The sequence below is a fragment of the Ailuropoda melanoleuca genome, chromosome 8, assembly GCF_002007445.2.
Source record: "Ailuropoda melanoleuca isolate Jingjing chromosome 8, ASM200744v2, whole genome shotgun sequence".
Taxonomy (NCBI): Eukaryota; Metazoa; Chordata; class Mammalia; order Carnivora; family Ursidae; genus Ailuropoda; species Ailuropoda melanoleuca.
In genome coordinates this window covers 100,805,079-100,821,250 of record NC_048225.1, presented here as the reverse complement: position 1 = coordinate 100,821,250, position 16,172 = coordinate 100,805,079, and the positions used below count along the sequence as shown (strand labels likewise).

Here is a 16,172-nt window from a genome sequence, read left to right as displayed (position 1 = left end):
CGATTTGGGGATGGAGAATTTCCCAGACAGGAGGTAGCTGGAGAAGCAGAAGAGACTGTGGGCTTCATAGTCAGGCAGAGACGGAACTGATGCCCGCCTTCACTGTATTTACTGTTTGTGTATGCTTTAGCCACTTCAAGCCTCAACTTTCCTCTCTGGAAAATGGGCATTGAAATCCCTAGCTCATTGCATCACTTAAGTGAGGTAGTCCGTGGCAGGTGCCTGGCCCAGCTAGCACATGGAAAACATACATAAAATGTTAATTTTCTTTTTCTTAATTCTCTACCTCCAGTTACTCAATCAAGTCCCATTCCTGGGACTAACACTCTCCCTCGTCCAGGTCAGTTGCTTTGGGAATTAATGACTCCTGAGCCCATGTCCTTTGTCTCCCAGCTGGTACCTTTTGCTCTGGATAACATTGCTTACCCATCTATACCCTGCAAAGCACCCTGGTGCTTCAAATGGGCCAGCCTGGGGCTGGCTGGCTCTCTCTGACCACAGAGGACCCCCACGTCAAGATGTGCTGGGCCTCACATCCCAGGATAAGGGCCCCAGGGTGAATGCCTGACTGACTTCACAATTCCTAGACCCTAAAACTCTGGAGCCCCTCTTCTCCAACCTCTTTCCCAGACTGCTTTTCTGCCAGTTCTCTTGTACCTGGCAGGTGTGCTCCGCCGTGTTCTTGGGGCTGGTTATTGAAGGAGAAGCAGTCCCTCACACTGATGGGCTCTGCCAGGCAGGGCTGCTGCTCCCCCTCCCCTGCTCCCACTGTCTCCAGGGATCCTGATTCGATTTCCTCCAATCACCAGCACTGCCATCTGCCTGGGGTAATTAAATGGTATTTGAATTGGATCCAGGAATCCTATCACAAGCAGCCCACATGATAGGGAGGGTGTCTTCCGGAGTTGGTGCTAGCCAGCAAAGCTGGACGCTTCCCAGGCCAGACCCTCGGTTCACCTGGGAGGCACCTGGACACCCTGGGCAGTAAGTATTTGGTCCTGGGTCCCACAGGCCCAGGGGCAGAGGCAGCTCTGAGGGCCAGAGTGTGCCTTGCATGCAGTGCCACGCCTGTCTTCTGGAGCTGGGCCTGCTGTCTCCCTGTGTGTATGAGCCGTTCTGTCCCCCAGGCCGCCTGAGCCCTGCCCTTACTGACACGGCCACGTAGAAATAGTGGAGGCAGCCCACACACACTGCACACGCACATTGTTCCAGCGCCGCTCTGCCCCTTACTATCTGTGACCGACTGGGCACCATCTCATTTCCTTCCCTACAAACCAGGGTAGTATTCACCGCAGGCGTTCTCTTCAGGATCACGAGTTGGTATGCGTCAGTGCTTAGACACTCCCGGGTGCAGTGAGTGCGAATTTGTGTCAGTTGCCACTATTAGTGGTTGAGCTAGGAGAACTGCTGGCCCAGACCTCTTACTGGTGGGTCAAGTTTCCGGTCTGCAGGTTCTAGAGAGGACGAGCAAGAATCAGCTGCTCCCTTCCCAGTCAGAAACCAGTTCAGGGGGGACACCGAGAGGCTGGGTTCTAATTTCAACTTGACCTGGAACAGCTAGATAGCGTGGATGAAGGTGGTAAGCCTCCATTCCTGTCAGCCTCAGTGAGGGGAGAGCCACTAACCTGTGAGGACCCGTTGACACCGAAGGGAAAACACTTCTGAAGAAAATCCAGACTACCATCTATGGTGTGGACTTGGCCTGGTGCAGCTAACCGCCCCCCACATGCTCCCCTGGGACTTACCCCGCCTTGAGCCCTCTTGCAGCAAAGTGCAGGCAACAGGCTGAGGGGAGCACCTCCCCTGGCCTGAAGCTCTGAGTGGGCCTTGGATGCTGGGGCAGCTCCAGTCAGGGACAGGATGGCGACTTGGTGGCCCTGGCTCTGTGGCTAGGTCTCCCTCAGCTCTGGATGCACGCTGGCCTGGCCCTTTCACTCTTTTTTTCTCTTGGTAAATGTTGGCTTTGGGAAAAGAAGCCTGACAAGCAGCTCATTGTGAGTGCCTGGCTGATAGGGCTGGCTTGTGTGAGACCATGAGCATTAGCGCCTAACCCACCCCCACCGCCCTTTTACTTTAGGCATTTGGGAAGCGCTTTTCTGCCTGTCCCTACAGCGCATGCTCACTGACTCACACTTGGTTGCCATGGGGACCTCGTCATGGCAATGGCTGCTTAGAAGAGGGAGAAGAGGTGGCTGGATGGTGATACCCCTATCTATGGTTGGCTCCCATTCAGCCCTGGTGCCACTTTTCTTCCTCTTGTCAGGGAGCCCAGCAGGAGTTGGGATGGGGCCCCTCCTGTGGCCGGCCTGGGATCCCTTGTAGAGGGTCCTGCCTTTCTCAGCTTGGCCTGGTCTGGCGGGGATGTGCTTGGTCTGGCCCCCTTGGCTCCCGGAGAGGAACCAGAACTCGTGCCTGAGAATGTTCCTCCAGCCTCTGGCATCTGAGAGGGGGCTCTGCAGCTGGAGGACTGGCAGCCCCTGCAGGCCTTGGCAGAAGCTGTTGTCTGTTCTTTAATTCAGTTTTTTTGAGGGGGAGGGGCAGCCAGGCTTGTCCCTCCTGTCACCACTCTGGTGCTGAGCCTTACCTCCCAGAGGGAGCAAGCTGTCTCTTCCTGATCTGTGGGACACTGATTTCTAGGGCTCTCCGCTCAACCAGGAGTGTGAGCTTTGATGTCAGACCTGGGGTTGGTTCTGTTGTGCCCCACAGTACAATCTTGGGCAAGTCACTTAAACTCTGTTAGCCTCTATTTTCTCATCTGTAAAATTAGGCAAATAATATGTACCTTACAGATTTATAGTGAAGAATACACGAATTCATTTATGTAAAATACTTTTAACCCAGATCCCGTGCGTAGAGTGCTTGGTAAATGTTAGCAACTGCTCAATAAATGTTTGGGTAGAGTAGATATTATTCTTACTATTATTATTATTATTATTATTATTGTATTGTTACAAAAGTTGCCTTCGTCCTCTGGGGAGGCTCCTAAGCTTCCTTCCTTCTCTTCCAGCTGGTGGGGGCTGGAGGGGGCCTGGGAAAGTGGAAGCTTGGCAGGCAGCATGAGCGAGGAGGGCCATGGCAGTCCCCTGCCGGCCGGGTCTGACCCAGGGCTCTCCCCTTTCCGGGCAGGATTCGGCCCCAGCTATCAAAGGAGAAGATTGAGGGCTGTCACATCTGCACCTCTGTCACCCCTGGGGAGCCCCAGGTCCTTCTGGGGAAGGACAAGGCCTTCACCTATGACTTTGTCTTTGACCTGGACACCTGGCAGGAACAAATCTATTCGACCTGTGTGAGCCAGCTCATCGAGGGCTGCTTCGAGGGCTACAATGCCACAGTGCTGGCCTATGGGCAGGTAAGCCGCCTCCCCTCCCACCGCTGGCCCCTCCAACCCTTGTCTCCGCAGCTGCTGGGAGAGAGCATCCCCTCCCCCTTCAGACCCGTTGAGATGGCGCTGCGGTTTTGTCTATTGTCCCAGCATGCTGTTTCACTGCTAGCTGTTCCAGAGAGGCTGTCACTCCGAGGAGACTCCCCCAGGGTGCGGCTTTGGGACCAGGAGGGGTGGGTGACCCGGGCTGGGAGGTACGTAGTAAGGGTCTGAGGCTCCCGGCTTGCTGGTGGCCCCCCGAGGGTGCTCACACCGTCCTTCCATCCTTGCTGATGCAGACAGGGGCCGGGAAGACATACACGATGGGCACTGGCTTTGACACGGCGACGTCGGAGCAGGAGCAGGGCATCATTCCCAGGGCCATCGCACACCTCTTCGGGGGCATTGCTGAGCGCAAACGGCGGGCGCAGGAGCAGGGTGTGGCTGGGCCTGAGTTCAAAGTCAGCGCTCAGTTCCTGGAGGTACTGTGGCCTCGTAGTGCGGGTGGAAGGGAGATTTGGGGAACAGCAAAACCATGAGGTTGGGCTTACCCCCAGGACAGAGGAATGAGCCTAGGGGAGCTGTGGAAGCATTGATAGCTGCTGAGTATCCCGCTGCTGCAAATACCCAAGCAAGAGCTGGAAGACCTCTGGTGGGACACTCTGAAGAGGCTTCCTGTGTCAGAAGGGGCTTGAGTCACTGAGAACCTTTAAGATCTCTTCAAACCCTGACTGATTGTCAGCCCTGACACTCATTAGCTGTGTGACCTTGGGCACGTCGTGTCACCACTGCACGATGGCTGTAATATGTTTCCTTACGTGTTTCGTGAGAATGGCATGGAAGTACGTGTCTGGCACATATGAGAACTCTGGTTCCTGCCCGTTCTTCTTGCCTCGGCAGGTTGCTCCCCAGCCTCAGAGAAGCCTGCGCTATCCCCTCTGGCCGAGGTCCTTACGGACCCTCCTCCAAATCTTCTCTGACCTCAGGGCAGGGAGGTCCTCCAGAAGGAGTTTTTCTTTGTAACTGGTCTTGCCTCTTTCTGGGAGAATGTCTGTGTGCCAAGGCCAGGCTTTGGGCATCTGGGAACTTTGCAGGTAGAGGAAGGAATCTTTGGCCTATCAAAGGGCCTCTCAGAAGGGTGTCTAAGAAAGCAGCTGTTCCTGGATGCTTCTCATGAGTGCCTGACTCGAACAGCCTCCTCCTTTGGGAGCTTGAACCAGGTGGTTTCAGTTCTCCACATGTGAAACCCCAACCCATTGACCCCCCTGGCTCTGGGGCATTTGCTGGGTAGGGAGCTGTCCTGGGCTCTGACTGTACACAGGTTGTCCTCTGAGGGAGGGGTGAGGCTCCAGCCCTCTCTAGGGCTTCCATGGCCCACCCTGCTCACTGCACCGTTATGACTCCCTCCTGGGCCCTCAGAGTGGCTGCTTTCCCCTTAGGGGACCCTGTATTTTAGGCTTGAGAGTTTTTCATTGTCCTCCTGGACTTTGCTTCTGATAAAGTGACTGCGTGTGTGTGTGTGTGTGTGTGTGTGTGTGTGTTCTGCTGTGTATCTCTATCAGCTTTTCCATCTCTTTGTTTTCTTCTTTTCCCTATTCTGTTTCCATGGGGATCCCCAAAGAGTAGGGCAGTTCCTAGAAAACTCATGCCAAAGGGCGAACCACAAGGGGTTAAATGATGCCGGTGTGCCTGTCCCAACAGACAGACAGACACCATGGCACCCACATCTGCACCAGTCCCTTCCGTTTCCCCTTCCCCTTCCTGTGGAGTATTTCTGTCCCTTTGAGGCATCAAAGCCTCGGATGTCGGAGGGCTGCAGCCCGCCCCTCCCCCACAGGTTTCTGCTGGCCACTGACCAAGCTGCCCAGTCCCTTTTCCCCATGCCCCAGCCCCGGCTCCCTGCCTGGGGAATATCGCAGCAGGTAAGTTTACCCTGCCAGCGATTCCAAACACAGGAATCTCCAAGGCTGAGACCATGTGAGATAAGGTGACTACTCCTGGCCAGGCCACCTCCCCCGCCAAGTGGTCTCTCTAGGCTCTCCCCAGGATGCAGGGCCCCAGCGGCATGCTCTCCATGCCCACATTCCTCCCCCACTGGGAGGTTGTCCTCACCTCAACCCCCAGGGATCATTGGGATCAAGGCATGGTCTCTACTGAGCTCTGCCTGTCCCCTCCCTCATCCGAAACCACATCCCCACCCCCTTTCCCAGCCTAGCAACAAACATAATAGGATCTGCCTGATTTATGGTCCTAACTTCTTCATCTACATCTAAGACCTGAGTCCCCTTGTCCCCTTTAGGTCCTTAGTCCCCTGACAAGACTGAAAGCTGCTGAATGCTGGTTCCTTGGGGGAGTGGAAGCACAACCTCAGTATAGTTCTGCCCAGGACCCAGCTGCCCCCCACTTCTGTTTAGAAGAAAGATCCTGGAATCCAGAACCCAGAGTGGACCAGGGTTGGCAAGTTCACCTCCCAGAGCCTCAGTTTCCACATCTGCAAAACAGAGCTGGTTTATAAACATGGGAAAGCCCCTCGGGGCCCCAGAGCACATGCCACATGCACCCAGCAGCTCTTTCTGCCCCCACACAGCTCTACAACGAGGAGATCCTCGACCTGTTTGATAGCACCCGTGACCCTGACGCCCGCCACCGCAGGTCCAACATCAAGATCCACGAGGATGGGAATGGTGGCATCTACACCACAGGCGTCACTTCCCGCCTCATCACCTCCCAGGAGGAGGTGAGCACCCACCGGAGGTCCTGGGCAGGCGGGGGCCGGCTCCACGGCCCGTCTCCTGCCCTGACTTGTGCCTCTCCCCGCAGCTGATCCAGTGCCTGAAGCAGGGCGCCCTGTCCCGCACCACGGCCAGCACACAGATGAATGTGCAGAGCTCCCGCTCACACGCTATCTTCACCATCCACGTGTGCCAGATGCGAGTGTGCCCCCAGCCCGACCCAGTAAGGAACCTACGGAGGCCCAGGAGCTGGTGCAGTGGGAGGGGCTTCTCAGGAGGGCAAGAAGAGGAAGGAGCCATGGAGCTGAAGCTAGCAAATCGGGGGTTGGGGCTTGCCTTGGCCATTTGTTGATTTTTCTTGTTCTTTTTTCTTCAGCCTCAGTCCCCCCACCTGTACAATGGGGTACCCCAACCCCTATGGTTGTGAGGCTTGCACGAGCATCGCATGTGCCAGTACTGTGTACATCGGCAGATTCTCTCACGTGCAAGGGGAGAGGGCGCTGCAGCCTGCCCTGCCTCTCAGCCCCGAATCCCCCCCAGGCAGCATTTCTGAGGGACGAGGGCCAAGATCAGAGGAACCGCGAGGTGGGGCAGGCCGGGGTGCGTCAGCTGCTAACTTCTGCTGCAGGTGAATGAGGCGGTGACGGGGCTTCCTGAGGGCACGGCTCCCACCAGTGAGTATGAGACACTCACTGCTAAGTTTCACTTCGTGGACCTGGCTGGCTCAGAGCGGCTGAAGCGGACGGGGGCCACCGGCGAGCGGGCCAAGGAGGGCATCTCCATCAACTGCGGCCTGGTAGGCACTCAGCGGGTCACCAGCCCCAGGGGCCAGCACAGCTCAGTCTCAGACCCTTTCCAGACCCTCCAGGCCCACGGCTGCCCCGTCCTCCTTGTGCCTCTTGCTGGCTGCTGGCCAGGGCACCCATATATCACTACCGTTACGCCTTTGGTCCTTTGCCCTCTCCCTTGCCCCCAACTTCTTGACTTCACCAAATGATCATATCTGCACATAAACCCTCTCAGGAAGCTTGAAGGCTGCTGGGTCATCGAGGCAGGTACAGATGGCTCAGGGGCTGTCTTGTTTCCACTCCCCCTCTCCCTGAGTGCCTCTCAAGTGCCAGGGTCTGTCTCCCACAGCTGGCCTTGGGCAACGTGATCAGCGCCTTGGGGGACCAGAGCAAGAAGGTGGTACACGTGCCCTACAGGGACTCGAAGCTCACTCGGCTCCTCCAGGACTCGCTGGGGGGCAACAGGTACCCTACAGCCAACATCCAGGGAAGGGGCAGGGGAGACGGGAACCTCCTGGAGAATCCTGATGTGAGGGTTTGATTCACGAGGGCCTTGTGGACGAGGAGGCCTTCCTACTGCTGGCTGTGGGCTTGGGAGTCAGGAGCCTTGAGATGCCGCATGACCTTTAGCCAGTATGGTCAGACTCAGTTCCCTTGTCTGCACAGCAGGGAGAGATAGTCTTGAAGTGATAAAGCACAAATAGGGTAATGATGGAAACCACTAAGGAAATACAGATCTGTGACCGGCAGTGACATGTCCCATGACCAGCTGCCTTCACTGTGGGTTGCTACTGTTGGAAGGAACCCCGTGGCTAGGTGGTCCAGAGCCCCAGGTCCCAGGTGCTTCCCTGGTGAATGCCCAGGTCCTTAGGGCATTAAGGCAGTAGGGGAATAGGTTGGGAGCCGGAGCTCTGCCCTGGAGCGAGGCTTCCGGGGACTTGGCTGTACCCCTCGAAACTCACTCTCCTACTGCCCCCCCCCCCCCAGCCAGACCATCATGATTGCCTGTGTGAGCCCCTCAGACCGGGACTTCATGGAGACGCTCAACACACTCAAATATGCCAATCGGGCCCGCAACATCAAGAACAAGGTGGTGGTGAACCAGGACAAGACGAGCCAGCAGATCAGCGCCCTGCGGGCCGAGATCGCTCGGCTACAGATGGAGCTGATGGAGTACAAGGCGGTGAGCACAGTCTGCGCACGGTGGGCCCTAGTTCTTCGGCCTCCCTCTCCCCCCCTCGCCCCGTCCCTTGCCTCCCCGACCACTCCCCACCGCTTCCTGAGTATTGGCTGTGTGCCAGCCATGACGAAGGGGCTCCCGGGGGCGAATCGAGCACGGTCGGAGCCGCTGGGGTTAGCTCTGTTGCCCAGGACCGAGGCTTGTGTTTCATGCCCGCTGACTGTGCTGCGTGGGAGCAGATGAGACTCCTAGCCTGTGGTACAGACTAAGAATAATTGATGGGACCACATGAGTCCAGTGTGCCTGGGGCAGGGCAGAGGAGAGAGAGCTGGCCCTCCTCACTCAGGTGCGCAGTCAGGAAAGGCCTCAAGAAGAGGGGGCCTGTTATATCGATTTTGAAAAAAGAAAGAGATATCATCAAAAGCAAGTGGAGCAGGATTCCAGGATGCGAACAAGCCATGCTCGCAGGCACAGAGATGGGGAAATGGGTGCTTCTGCCGGGAAGCGTCTAATTCCATATGACTAAGGCAAAGGTCAATGGCTGCTGGTAGCCCATCGTGTGAATCTGGTACACAAATTTGGGTTTGGGTTTGACTTGCCCTTTGTTTTAAAAGAATGCAACTTCGTTGCCTTTCTGAAAATCGGAATTTCAGTTTTTCCCAAAAAAGGTGAAGACCTAACAACATATAGCACTACGTTGGCTGGAGTGGCCTAGTTGCTGCCCCTTTTAACAGACCACAGGTCTGTGACTCTGTTAACTCCAGTCGCCACCACTCCCTGTTGTCTTGTACTCAGACTCACTTATGCCAACTGCCTGGGCCCCTTANCCCCTTTTAACAGACCACAGGTCTGTGACTCTGTTAACTCCAGTCGCCACCACTCCCTGTTGTCTTGTACTCAGACTCACTTATGCCAACTGCCTGGGCCCCTTAGGGTTTTGGCCCTTGGGTTAGCACTTACGGTAATAGGAAGGTAGGCAGTGGAAAGGTAGGTAAGTCAAGGTAAGATTGGGGGAGGCTGGAATGGCTGGTTGTAGAATTTGGACTTTCTGGTTGTCAATGAGAGCCCTGGGAGACAGGAGCTGTGTTTTAGGAAACGTGGGGTGGGAGAGACTGGTGGTGCTGCTAGGTGCGTCACCAGCCCTTCCCCGCCGTGCGAGCTCTGGCACCTGACTGCTCCCTGCCCGCCCCTCGTCCCAGGGCAAGAGGGTGATCGGGGAGGATGGTGCCGAAGGCTACAGTGACCTGTTCCGGGAGAATGCCATGCTGCAGAAGGAGAACGGGGCACTGCGTCTGCGGGTGAAGGCCATGCAGGAGGCCATCGATGCCATCAACAACCGCGTCACTCAACTCATGAGCCAGGAGGCTAATCTGCTCCTGGCCAAGGCTGGTAAGTCGGGGTGCACCAGGCTAGCTCAGACACCCAATGGCTGGGACCCCCTGTTCCCATACCGACCCTACGATATTAGGCAAGCTGGGCCAGTAAATCAATTCACAGATCAGTGCATTTATAAATTTTTTCTAATTGATTTTTTTTAAAAGATTTACTTATTTGAGAGAGAGAGGCAGGGTGAGGGGGCAGTGGCAGAGGGAGAGGAAGAGAGAGAATCTCAAGCAGACTCCCCACTGAGCACAGAGCCCACATGGGGCTCGATCTCACAACCCTGAGATCATGACCTGAGCCAAAATCAGGAGTTAGATGCTTAACTAACTGAGCCACCTAGGCGCCCCCCAGTTGATTTAAAACCTTTTTTTATGACCATCAGCAATACATGAATACACCGTCCTTGCTTAACATGGGTATATAAAGTAAAAGTTAAAAATACCCCCTCATTAAACTCTCCACTCCACGTCCTCTCTACTTAGAAGTAGCCCGTGCACGTTTGCCCACACCTTTGTCCATGTCTTTGCTCCAAGCGTGAATGTATATTCATATGTACATATGCACATAGGTGTGTGTGCGAATATATACTGCCCTTTCTTTTTCTGTGTAGGAGACCATGTGTATTGTCCTTTGGCTTCCCACTTTCACTTAGCATTATGCTTTGGAGATCTTCCCATGTTAAAACATATAAACCTACTTGATTCTTGTAAATGGCACAGTGTTCCCTATGTGAGGATAGTGAACACTGTCTGATAGCAGTCCTCTCCGGATGGAGCTTGGTTGCTTCTGATTCCTGCTGTCTCCAGCCGTGCTTGCATATACCCGTCGCATGGACAGGTGTTTCTTCGTGTAGTACCACGCCCATGTGTGGTACCCTAATGGAGGCCCGGGTACAAGACCACCAGTTCCGGGCGGCAGGTCCTTGCCGTTCCTTACCCTCTGTGTTGCCCTCTCCCCGCCGCCTTCCCTCTCCAGGTGATGGCAATGAGGCCATTGGTGCGCTGATCCAGAACTACATCCGGGAGATTGAGGAGCTGCGGTGAGTGCTCCCAGCGGGTCTGGGAGCCGTGGAGGAGGGCCTGGGCCGGGCTAGAGCCCGGGGCAGCGTCGGTTCACCCGCTGGCTCTCCCCACGCAGGACGAAGCTCCTGGAGAGTGAGGCCATGAACGAGTCCCTGCGTCGCAGCCTCTCCCGGGCCTCGGCTCGGAGCCCCTACTCCCTGGGCGCGTCTCCAGGCGCTGCGGCCTTCGGGGGCAGCCCAGCCAGCTCCATGGAGGACGCCTCTGAGGTGATCCGCCGGGCCAAGCAGGACCTGGAGCGGCTCAAGAAGAAGGAGGTCAGGCAGCGGAGAAAGAGGTGAGGCGAGTGCGCCCCAGCTTTGCGGGCTCTCCAGGAGCGTGGCTGACCCCCTGCTGTAGCCGGCGCTGCCCCAGGGGCTACTTGGGAGCTCACCGAGCACATTTGCTCAGCCTTTTGGGCAGAAGCCCCCCACCCTTTCTCTAATGCTGCACCTTCCCCTGAGGGGAGGGTGGAGATTACCCAGGGTTAATTCTAGACGGGGTTGGGGGGGGTTGGGGGGGTGGAGAGGAGCGGCCAGATTCTCCGCAGAATGGGAACCGGCCCCATCCTCCTGCCCTTCAGACCAGACATTCCTGTCCCTCCCCTGCCACCCCCTGCCACATGCTCAAAGCTAACCTGGCCTACCCTTCACTCTTGGGCAGCCCAGAGAAGGAGGCCTTCAAAAAGAGGGCAAAACTCCAACAGGAAAACAGTGAGGAGACCGATGAGAATGAGGCTGAGGAGGTGAGGGACTGCCCCTGTCCCCTCCCCTCTCCATGCTTCCCCCCCACCCCCACCCCCGTGTCCCTGCTGAGTGGAGGGACCCCCATGATCACCTTGGCAGGGTGGGGGAGAGGCTTAGGTCTGCCTCCAGTTGAGTTGGTCCCTGAGCTTCCTCGTATGGCTGACTGGTTGCCATGATGATCTCCATCCCTCAGTTCCCCCCCGCCTCATCCCCAGTGGGTGAGGCTGGGCAGGGAGGCTTTGGGGGAGTCAGGTGGTACTCTTTCGGCACTGGGGGTGGGCACAAGGGGCCCTGACTGGTCTGCCCCATTCCCCACCCTCTTGACACACCTGAGGCCTTGTCCAGACTCCCTCTGCTTCTGGGCTCTCCTCCCTGAGGCCAGGCCCAGCCTGAGTGAGGAGGGCCCCCTGGCCACCCCTAATGGTGCTCGGTGCGCAGGAGGAAGAAGAGCGAGACGAGAGTGGCTGTGAGGAGGAGGAGGGGCGCGAGGATGAAGACGAGGACTCAGGCAGTGAGGAGAGCCTGGTGGACTCGGACTCAGACCCTGACGAGAAGGGTGCGTATGCCCAGGCTGGGGCAGGGGGAGGCGACACGCCAAATGGCAGGTGCCCGGGGCCGGCTGTCAGTCAGCACTGGGCCCAGAGAAACTGTTCAGACCCTCCAGTTACAAGACCCTCAGCCAGATGCCCCCTTGGCTGGGGTCAGGCCTTACTTGAGTTCTCAAAGAATGTGGACATGTGGGTCCCGGAACTCCCAGACATGATACCACCACGGCCACCACCACCACCACCACCATCAACAGCAGTGATAAGGATGGCAGCACCCAACCCTTCACATGGCCTGAGGTTTTCAGTTCTCACTACAACCCTGTGCATAGGTGTTTAGAGCCCCCCAAGTTCAGAGAAGTCTAGTGACTTTCCCCAGCATGGTAGGTGCGGAGCTGGGCCTTGAATGGTGTTGAAACCCACTCCTCTAAGTGGGGGCACTTGCCCCATCAGCTCTACCCTGCTGTCATTTCTGACCCACAGCCCTCCTCCCCCCAGGCTGGGTCCCATGCCATCTACGACAGGTAGACCTTGGCCTCTGGGCACAGCTTGTGTGGTGGTATGCCTAGACGCCCCCTGCCCCCAACCAGGCTCCTGGGCCAGCCTCCAGTCTCTGAGGCTGGTCTTCAAATGTGTCACCCCGCCTGGAAGCCCTTACCCACCATGGCATTTATCCTTGCCTCCAGCCTCTGGTCACCGACTGCTCGTGGCTGACCAGAGGAAAGCCCCCAGCACCCCCTTCCCGCCCTAAGCCCCTGGCACTGGATGGAGCCTGTCTCTACCCCGCAGAGGTGAACTTCCAGGCCGACCTGGCCGACCTGACATGTGAGATCGAGATCAAGCAGAAGCTGATCGACGAGCTGGAGAACAGCCAGCGACGGCTGCAGACACTCAAACACCAGTACGAGGAGAAGCTGATTCTGCTTCAGAACAAGATCCGAGACACACAGCTGGAGCGTGACCGCGTGCTGCAGAACCTCAGTGAGGCCCACGCTAGCCCGCCCGGCCCCCGCTTTCCCCCCGCTGTCCCAGCCCCCCAGCACCTGGCACCTTTGGGATTTGCCCGGTCCCAATTTTGCCCGATTTGCACTGTGGCCCTCTGACCCACCTATCTAACCCTACTTCTCTGCCGCATTTTACATTTATTATTGTGATTTTTTTATTAGCATCTTAAGTATTAGAATCCTTTATTTCCCTAGGCACATGGGCATGGCACTCCTCAGCTTTTTTTCTGCATTCAGTTCCGCGAATATTTTCCTTTAATCCCATTTACAAACCAACTTGTCACATTCTAGCTTCTTTACACTTGCTCTTAGCACATTCATTCAATCACTGTTCTCATTCATTCGCTTACTCAGCAAACATTTGTTGACTCCATCTTACAGAGCTGATGTTACTCTAGGTGCTAGAGGTATTGGGGTGAGCAAAATTCCAGCTTCGTGAAGTGTACGAACGTTCTGGCGGGGAGGGACAGACATAAATAAGATAAATAAGCAGAGTGTGTAACGTGCCCGATGTGATCAGTACCATGAAAAAAACAGAGCAGGGAAGGAGGACAGGGCATGGTGAGGAGTGGAGAGGAGTTTTATAAAGGGCAGTCATGGAAGGCATCTCGGAGAAGGTGACATGTGAGAGACCCGAAGGAGGTGAGAGAAGTCTCGCAGAGAGTGAGCACGGGCTGAGTACTCCAGGCAGAGAACAGAAGATGCCGAGCCCCGGAGGTGGCAGTGTGCCTGGCATGTTGGTGGAATAGCAAGGGACAGACAGCGGGAACACAGTGAAAGGGGACAGTGACAAGAGATGGGATAATGCAAGAACTACGGGACCAGGTCACACCCATCATTATAAGGACATTGCTTTGTTCTCTGAGAGAGATGGGAAGGTGTGGAGTTTTGAGAGAGGAATGTGATGTAAGTTTTAAAAGCATGTTGGGGTGATCACTGGCTGCTGGGTAGGGGAATGAAAGTGGTGGCTTGAGGCCAGTTAGAAAACTGTTAACAAAGATCCTGGTGAATCCTTGGGGAAAAAAAATTTTAAAAAAAGAAAACCAAAGAACCTGGTGAAAGAGGCTTTAGGCAGGAGGTGGTGAGGAGTGGTCCCGTTCTGGATACATTTCAAACGTGGAGACAAAAGGTTTTGTTGATTGACTGGTTGGAGGATGTAAGGGGAGCCAAGGATGTCTCCAGGCTTCAAGCTTCTGGAAGGGTGCTGATGACATCTACGGAGAGGGGAAGCCTTCTGGGGTGAGGGAGACAGAGATTGGGAGTCTGTTTGTGCCTGTTAAGTCGGAGATGTCTGCCACACGTCTCCATGGAGACGCCTGTTGGCATTTCGGGTAGCAAAGGTCAAGGATAGAGAATCTGCTTCTCCTTCTGCTCTGGCCTACACCACTGTCTTCTTACTAGCTCTTTCCTTCCCACTGGCCTGACCCTTTCCTCCACTCATGGGTCCAAACCGAGCCAGCAGGGGTGGCCCACAGGACCCTCGCAGGAAACTGGGGACCAGAGGCTCAGAGATCTTGAGATGAAAACACCCCCTCAAGGTCCCATAGAATGATGGAGCAGGAAGGGGAGTTGGCCTCTTCCAGCCTGATCCCCTCCTTGTGTAAATAAGAAACAGGCACATAGAGGGGCGTGACCTGCTCACGGTCCTGGGGTGAGTCTAGAACCCAGGCTCCTGCTCCCCCACCACACCGCCTGTGAGCCCGAAGCTGATAGAACCCTCGGGGATGCAGGGCACTGACAGCCGCCTCTTACCGCTCTCAGGCACCATGGAGTGCTACACGGAGGAGAAGGCCAACAAGATCAAGGCTGACTATGAGAAGCGGCTGCGGGAGATGAACCGGGACCTGCAGAAGCTGCAGGCCGCGCAGAAGGAGCACGCACGGCTGCTCAAAAACCAGTCCCGCTACGAAAGGGAGCTGAAGAAGCTGCAGGCCGAGGTGGCTGAGATGAAGAAGGCCAAGGTAGGGGTCGGGGGGGTGGCCATGGGGTGTCTTCTTAAAACCCACTTACGATGTTAATAATAATCATCGCTATGAGCATGGACAGTCTTCAGACACAGCAGCATGGCATGAGTCCACCCGTCCTCGTCCTGCGCACTGTCCTCTGAGCCAGGGTCCTCCTCCAGGGGGAACCACCTCTCCTAGTAGAGGGGCAGGCCAGGAGCTCCACCGGGTGCTGCTCAACACTGCCCCCTCTGGTAGGAAACTGCACCAGCACCATACTTGTGGTTGGGCTATGCGAGTACTGCGAGTACCGCTGAGGCCTCTCGTGGGGGCAGCCTTTGCCTATGGTAATGATAATTATCATACCTTCATTTGAACGCTTGCTGTGGCCAGGCTCTAGGCTAGTTGCCTAACATGCACGAGCATACTAAAGTCCCGAGGAGAAGCTCGTGAAGGAGGTCCTGTTATTAATCATGTTTTGTGCATGGGAAAGTGAGGTGTGCAACTTTGGGCGGATCGCCCTCTGTCTAGGAGGACACAGCTCTTCCCTAGGAAGCCTCTGACCCCTGACCCCAGCAGAGACCACCCGCTCAGGTTTGCACCCAACTTCTAGCATGCCGCGGTTCTCAGGTCAGGCCTGGGATGCTCTGCTCGGTGCCAGTCTTTGGGGAGAACCCTCATTCTGGACTCTGAAGACCCGGCAGCAGCGAGCCTTCCTCCGTAGATTCACCCTCGCAGAGCCTGCCCGCTGAGACGGAAGCCAACCCCACCAGCCGCCAGCCCCTTTAGAGCCTCGCCTCCCTCCCTCCCAGGCCATTTCCCCTCAAGACTGTCCTCAGGCTGATGCAGGCTAGTGATGTTCCTGGTCATGTCTGAGGCCTCCGTGGTGGGGGAAGGATCACCCTCCACGTGACTCTTATTCCCCGTCACTTGGAAAGTGTCTAAAGCCCTGCATACATTGCACTGTCATGCTTCGGGCACCAGGACGTGGCGGGAGGGGGCGGATGCCGCAGGGCCCCAGGTACATGGCTCTCTATCAGGTTGGGTCATCTCCGGCCACACCGAGGGTGCTCTCTGTGCCCTTGCCACAGCTCTGACAACTCCAGGTTCCAGGCTTTCTATGCTTGACCACTTGCTTTGCTCTGAACTGGCATGCTGTCGTCCCTGGGGCTATGGTAAAAGCTAGATTTGGGAGGGTGCAAAATGACCTGGGCCAAAAGTCTGACCATTCATGCCCAGCTTTATGACTCTAAGTCGTTTGTCTCTCTGAGGTTCATTTCCTTGTTTATAAAACGAGAATGGTAATGCCTCTCTCATGTGACTGTCACAAGAACAGTGCTTGGTGTATAGCGTGTTCTTGATAAATGTGGTGGCTCTTATGGTTGTCAGTGTGAGCCTGGCCCTGGAATGCGGCTTGGACCCTCATCTCAGC

General features: G+C 56.1%; 1 protein-coding gene across 4 annotated transcripts in view; it reads left to right on the top strand.

Moving 5' to 3' along the window:
- Positions 1-16,172, top strand: part of KIF21B (kinesin family member 21B) — a 48,470-nt gene that overhangs the window by 10,612 nt on the left and 21,686 nt on the right. For all 4 annotated transcript variants that reach the window (XM_034667004.1, XM_034667005.1, XM_034667003.1 and 1 more), the window contains exons 2-15: positions 3,127-3,349; positions 3,661-3,843; positions 5,949-6,098; positions 6,182-6,316; positions 6,722-6,889; positions 7,231-7,346; positions 7,869-8,064; positions 9,261-9,450; positions 10,420-10,483; positions 10,582-10,800; positions 11,166-11,247; positions 11,687-11,804; positions 12,583-12,774; positions 14,559-14,758. In XM_034667004.1, coding sequence (XP_034522895.1) covers positions 3,127-3,349; positions 3,661-3,843; positions 5,949-6,098; positions 6,182-6,316; positions 6,722-6,889; positions 7,231-7,346; positions 7,869-8,064; positions 9,261-9,450; positions 10,420-10,483; positions 10,582-10,800; positions 11,166-11,247; positions 11,687-11,804; positions 12,583-12,774; positions 14,559-14,758 — 2,236 coding nt within the window. The remainder of the gene's footprint in view (positions 1-3,126; positions 3,350-3,660; positions 3,844-5,948; positions 6,099-6,181; positions 6,317-6,721; positions 6,890-7,230; positions 7,347-7,868; positions 8,065-9,260; positions 9,451-10,419; positions 10,484-10,581; positions 10,801-11,165; positions 11,248-11,686; positions 11,805-12,582; positions 12,775-14,558; positions 14,759-16,172) is intronic.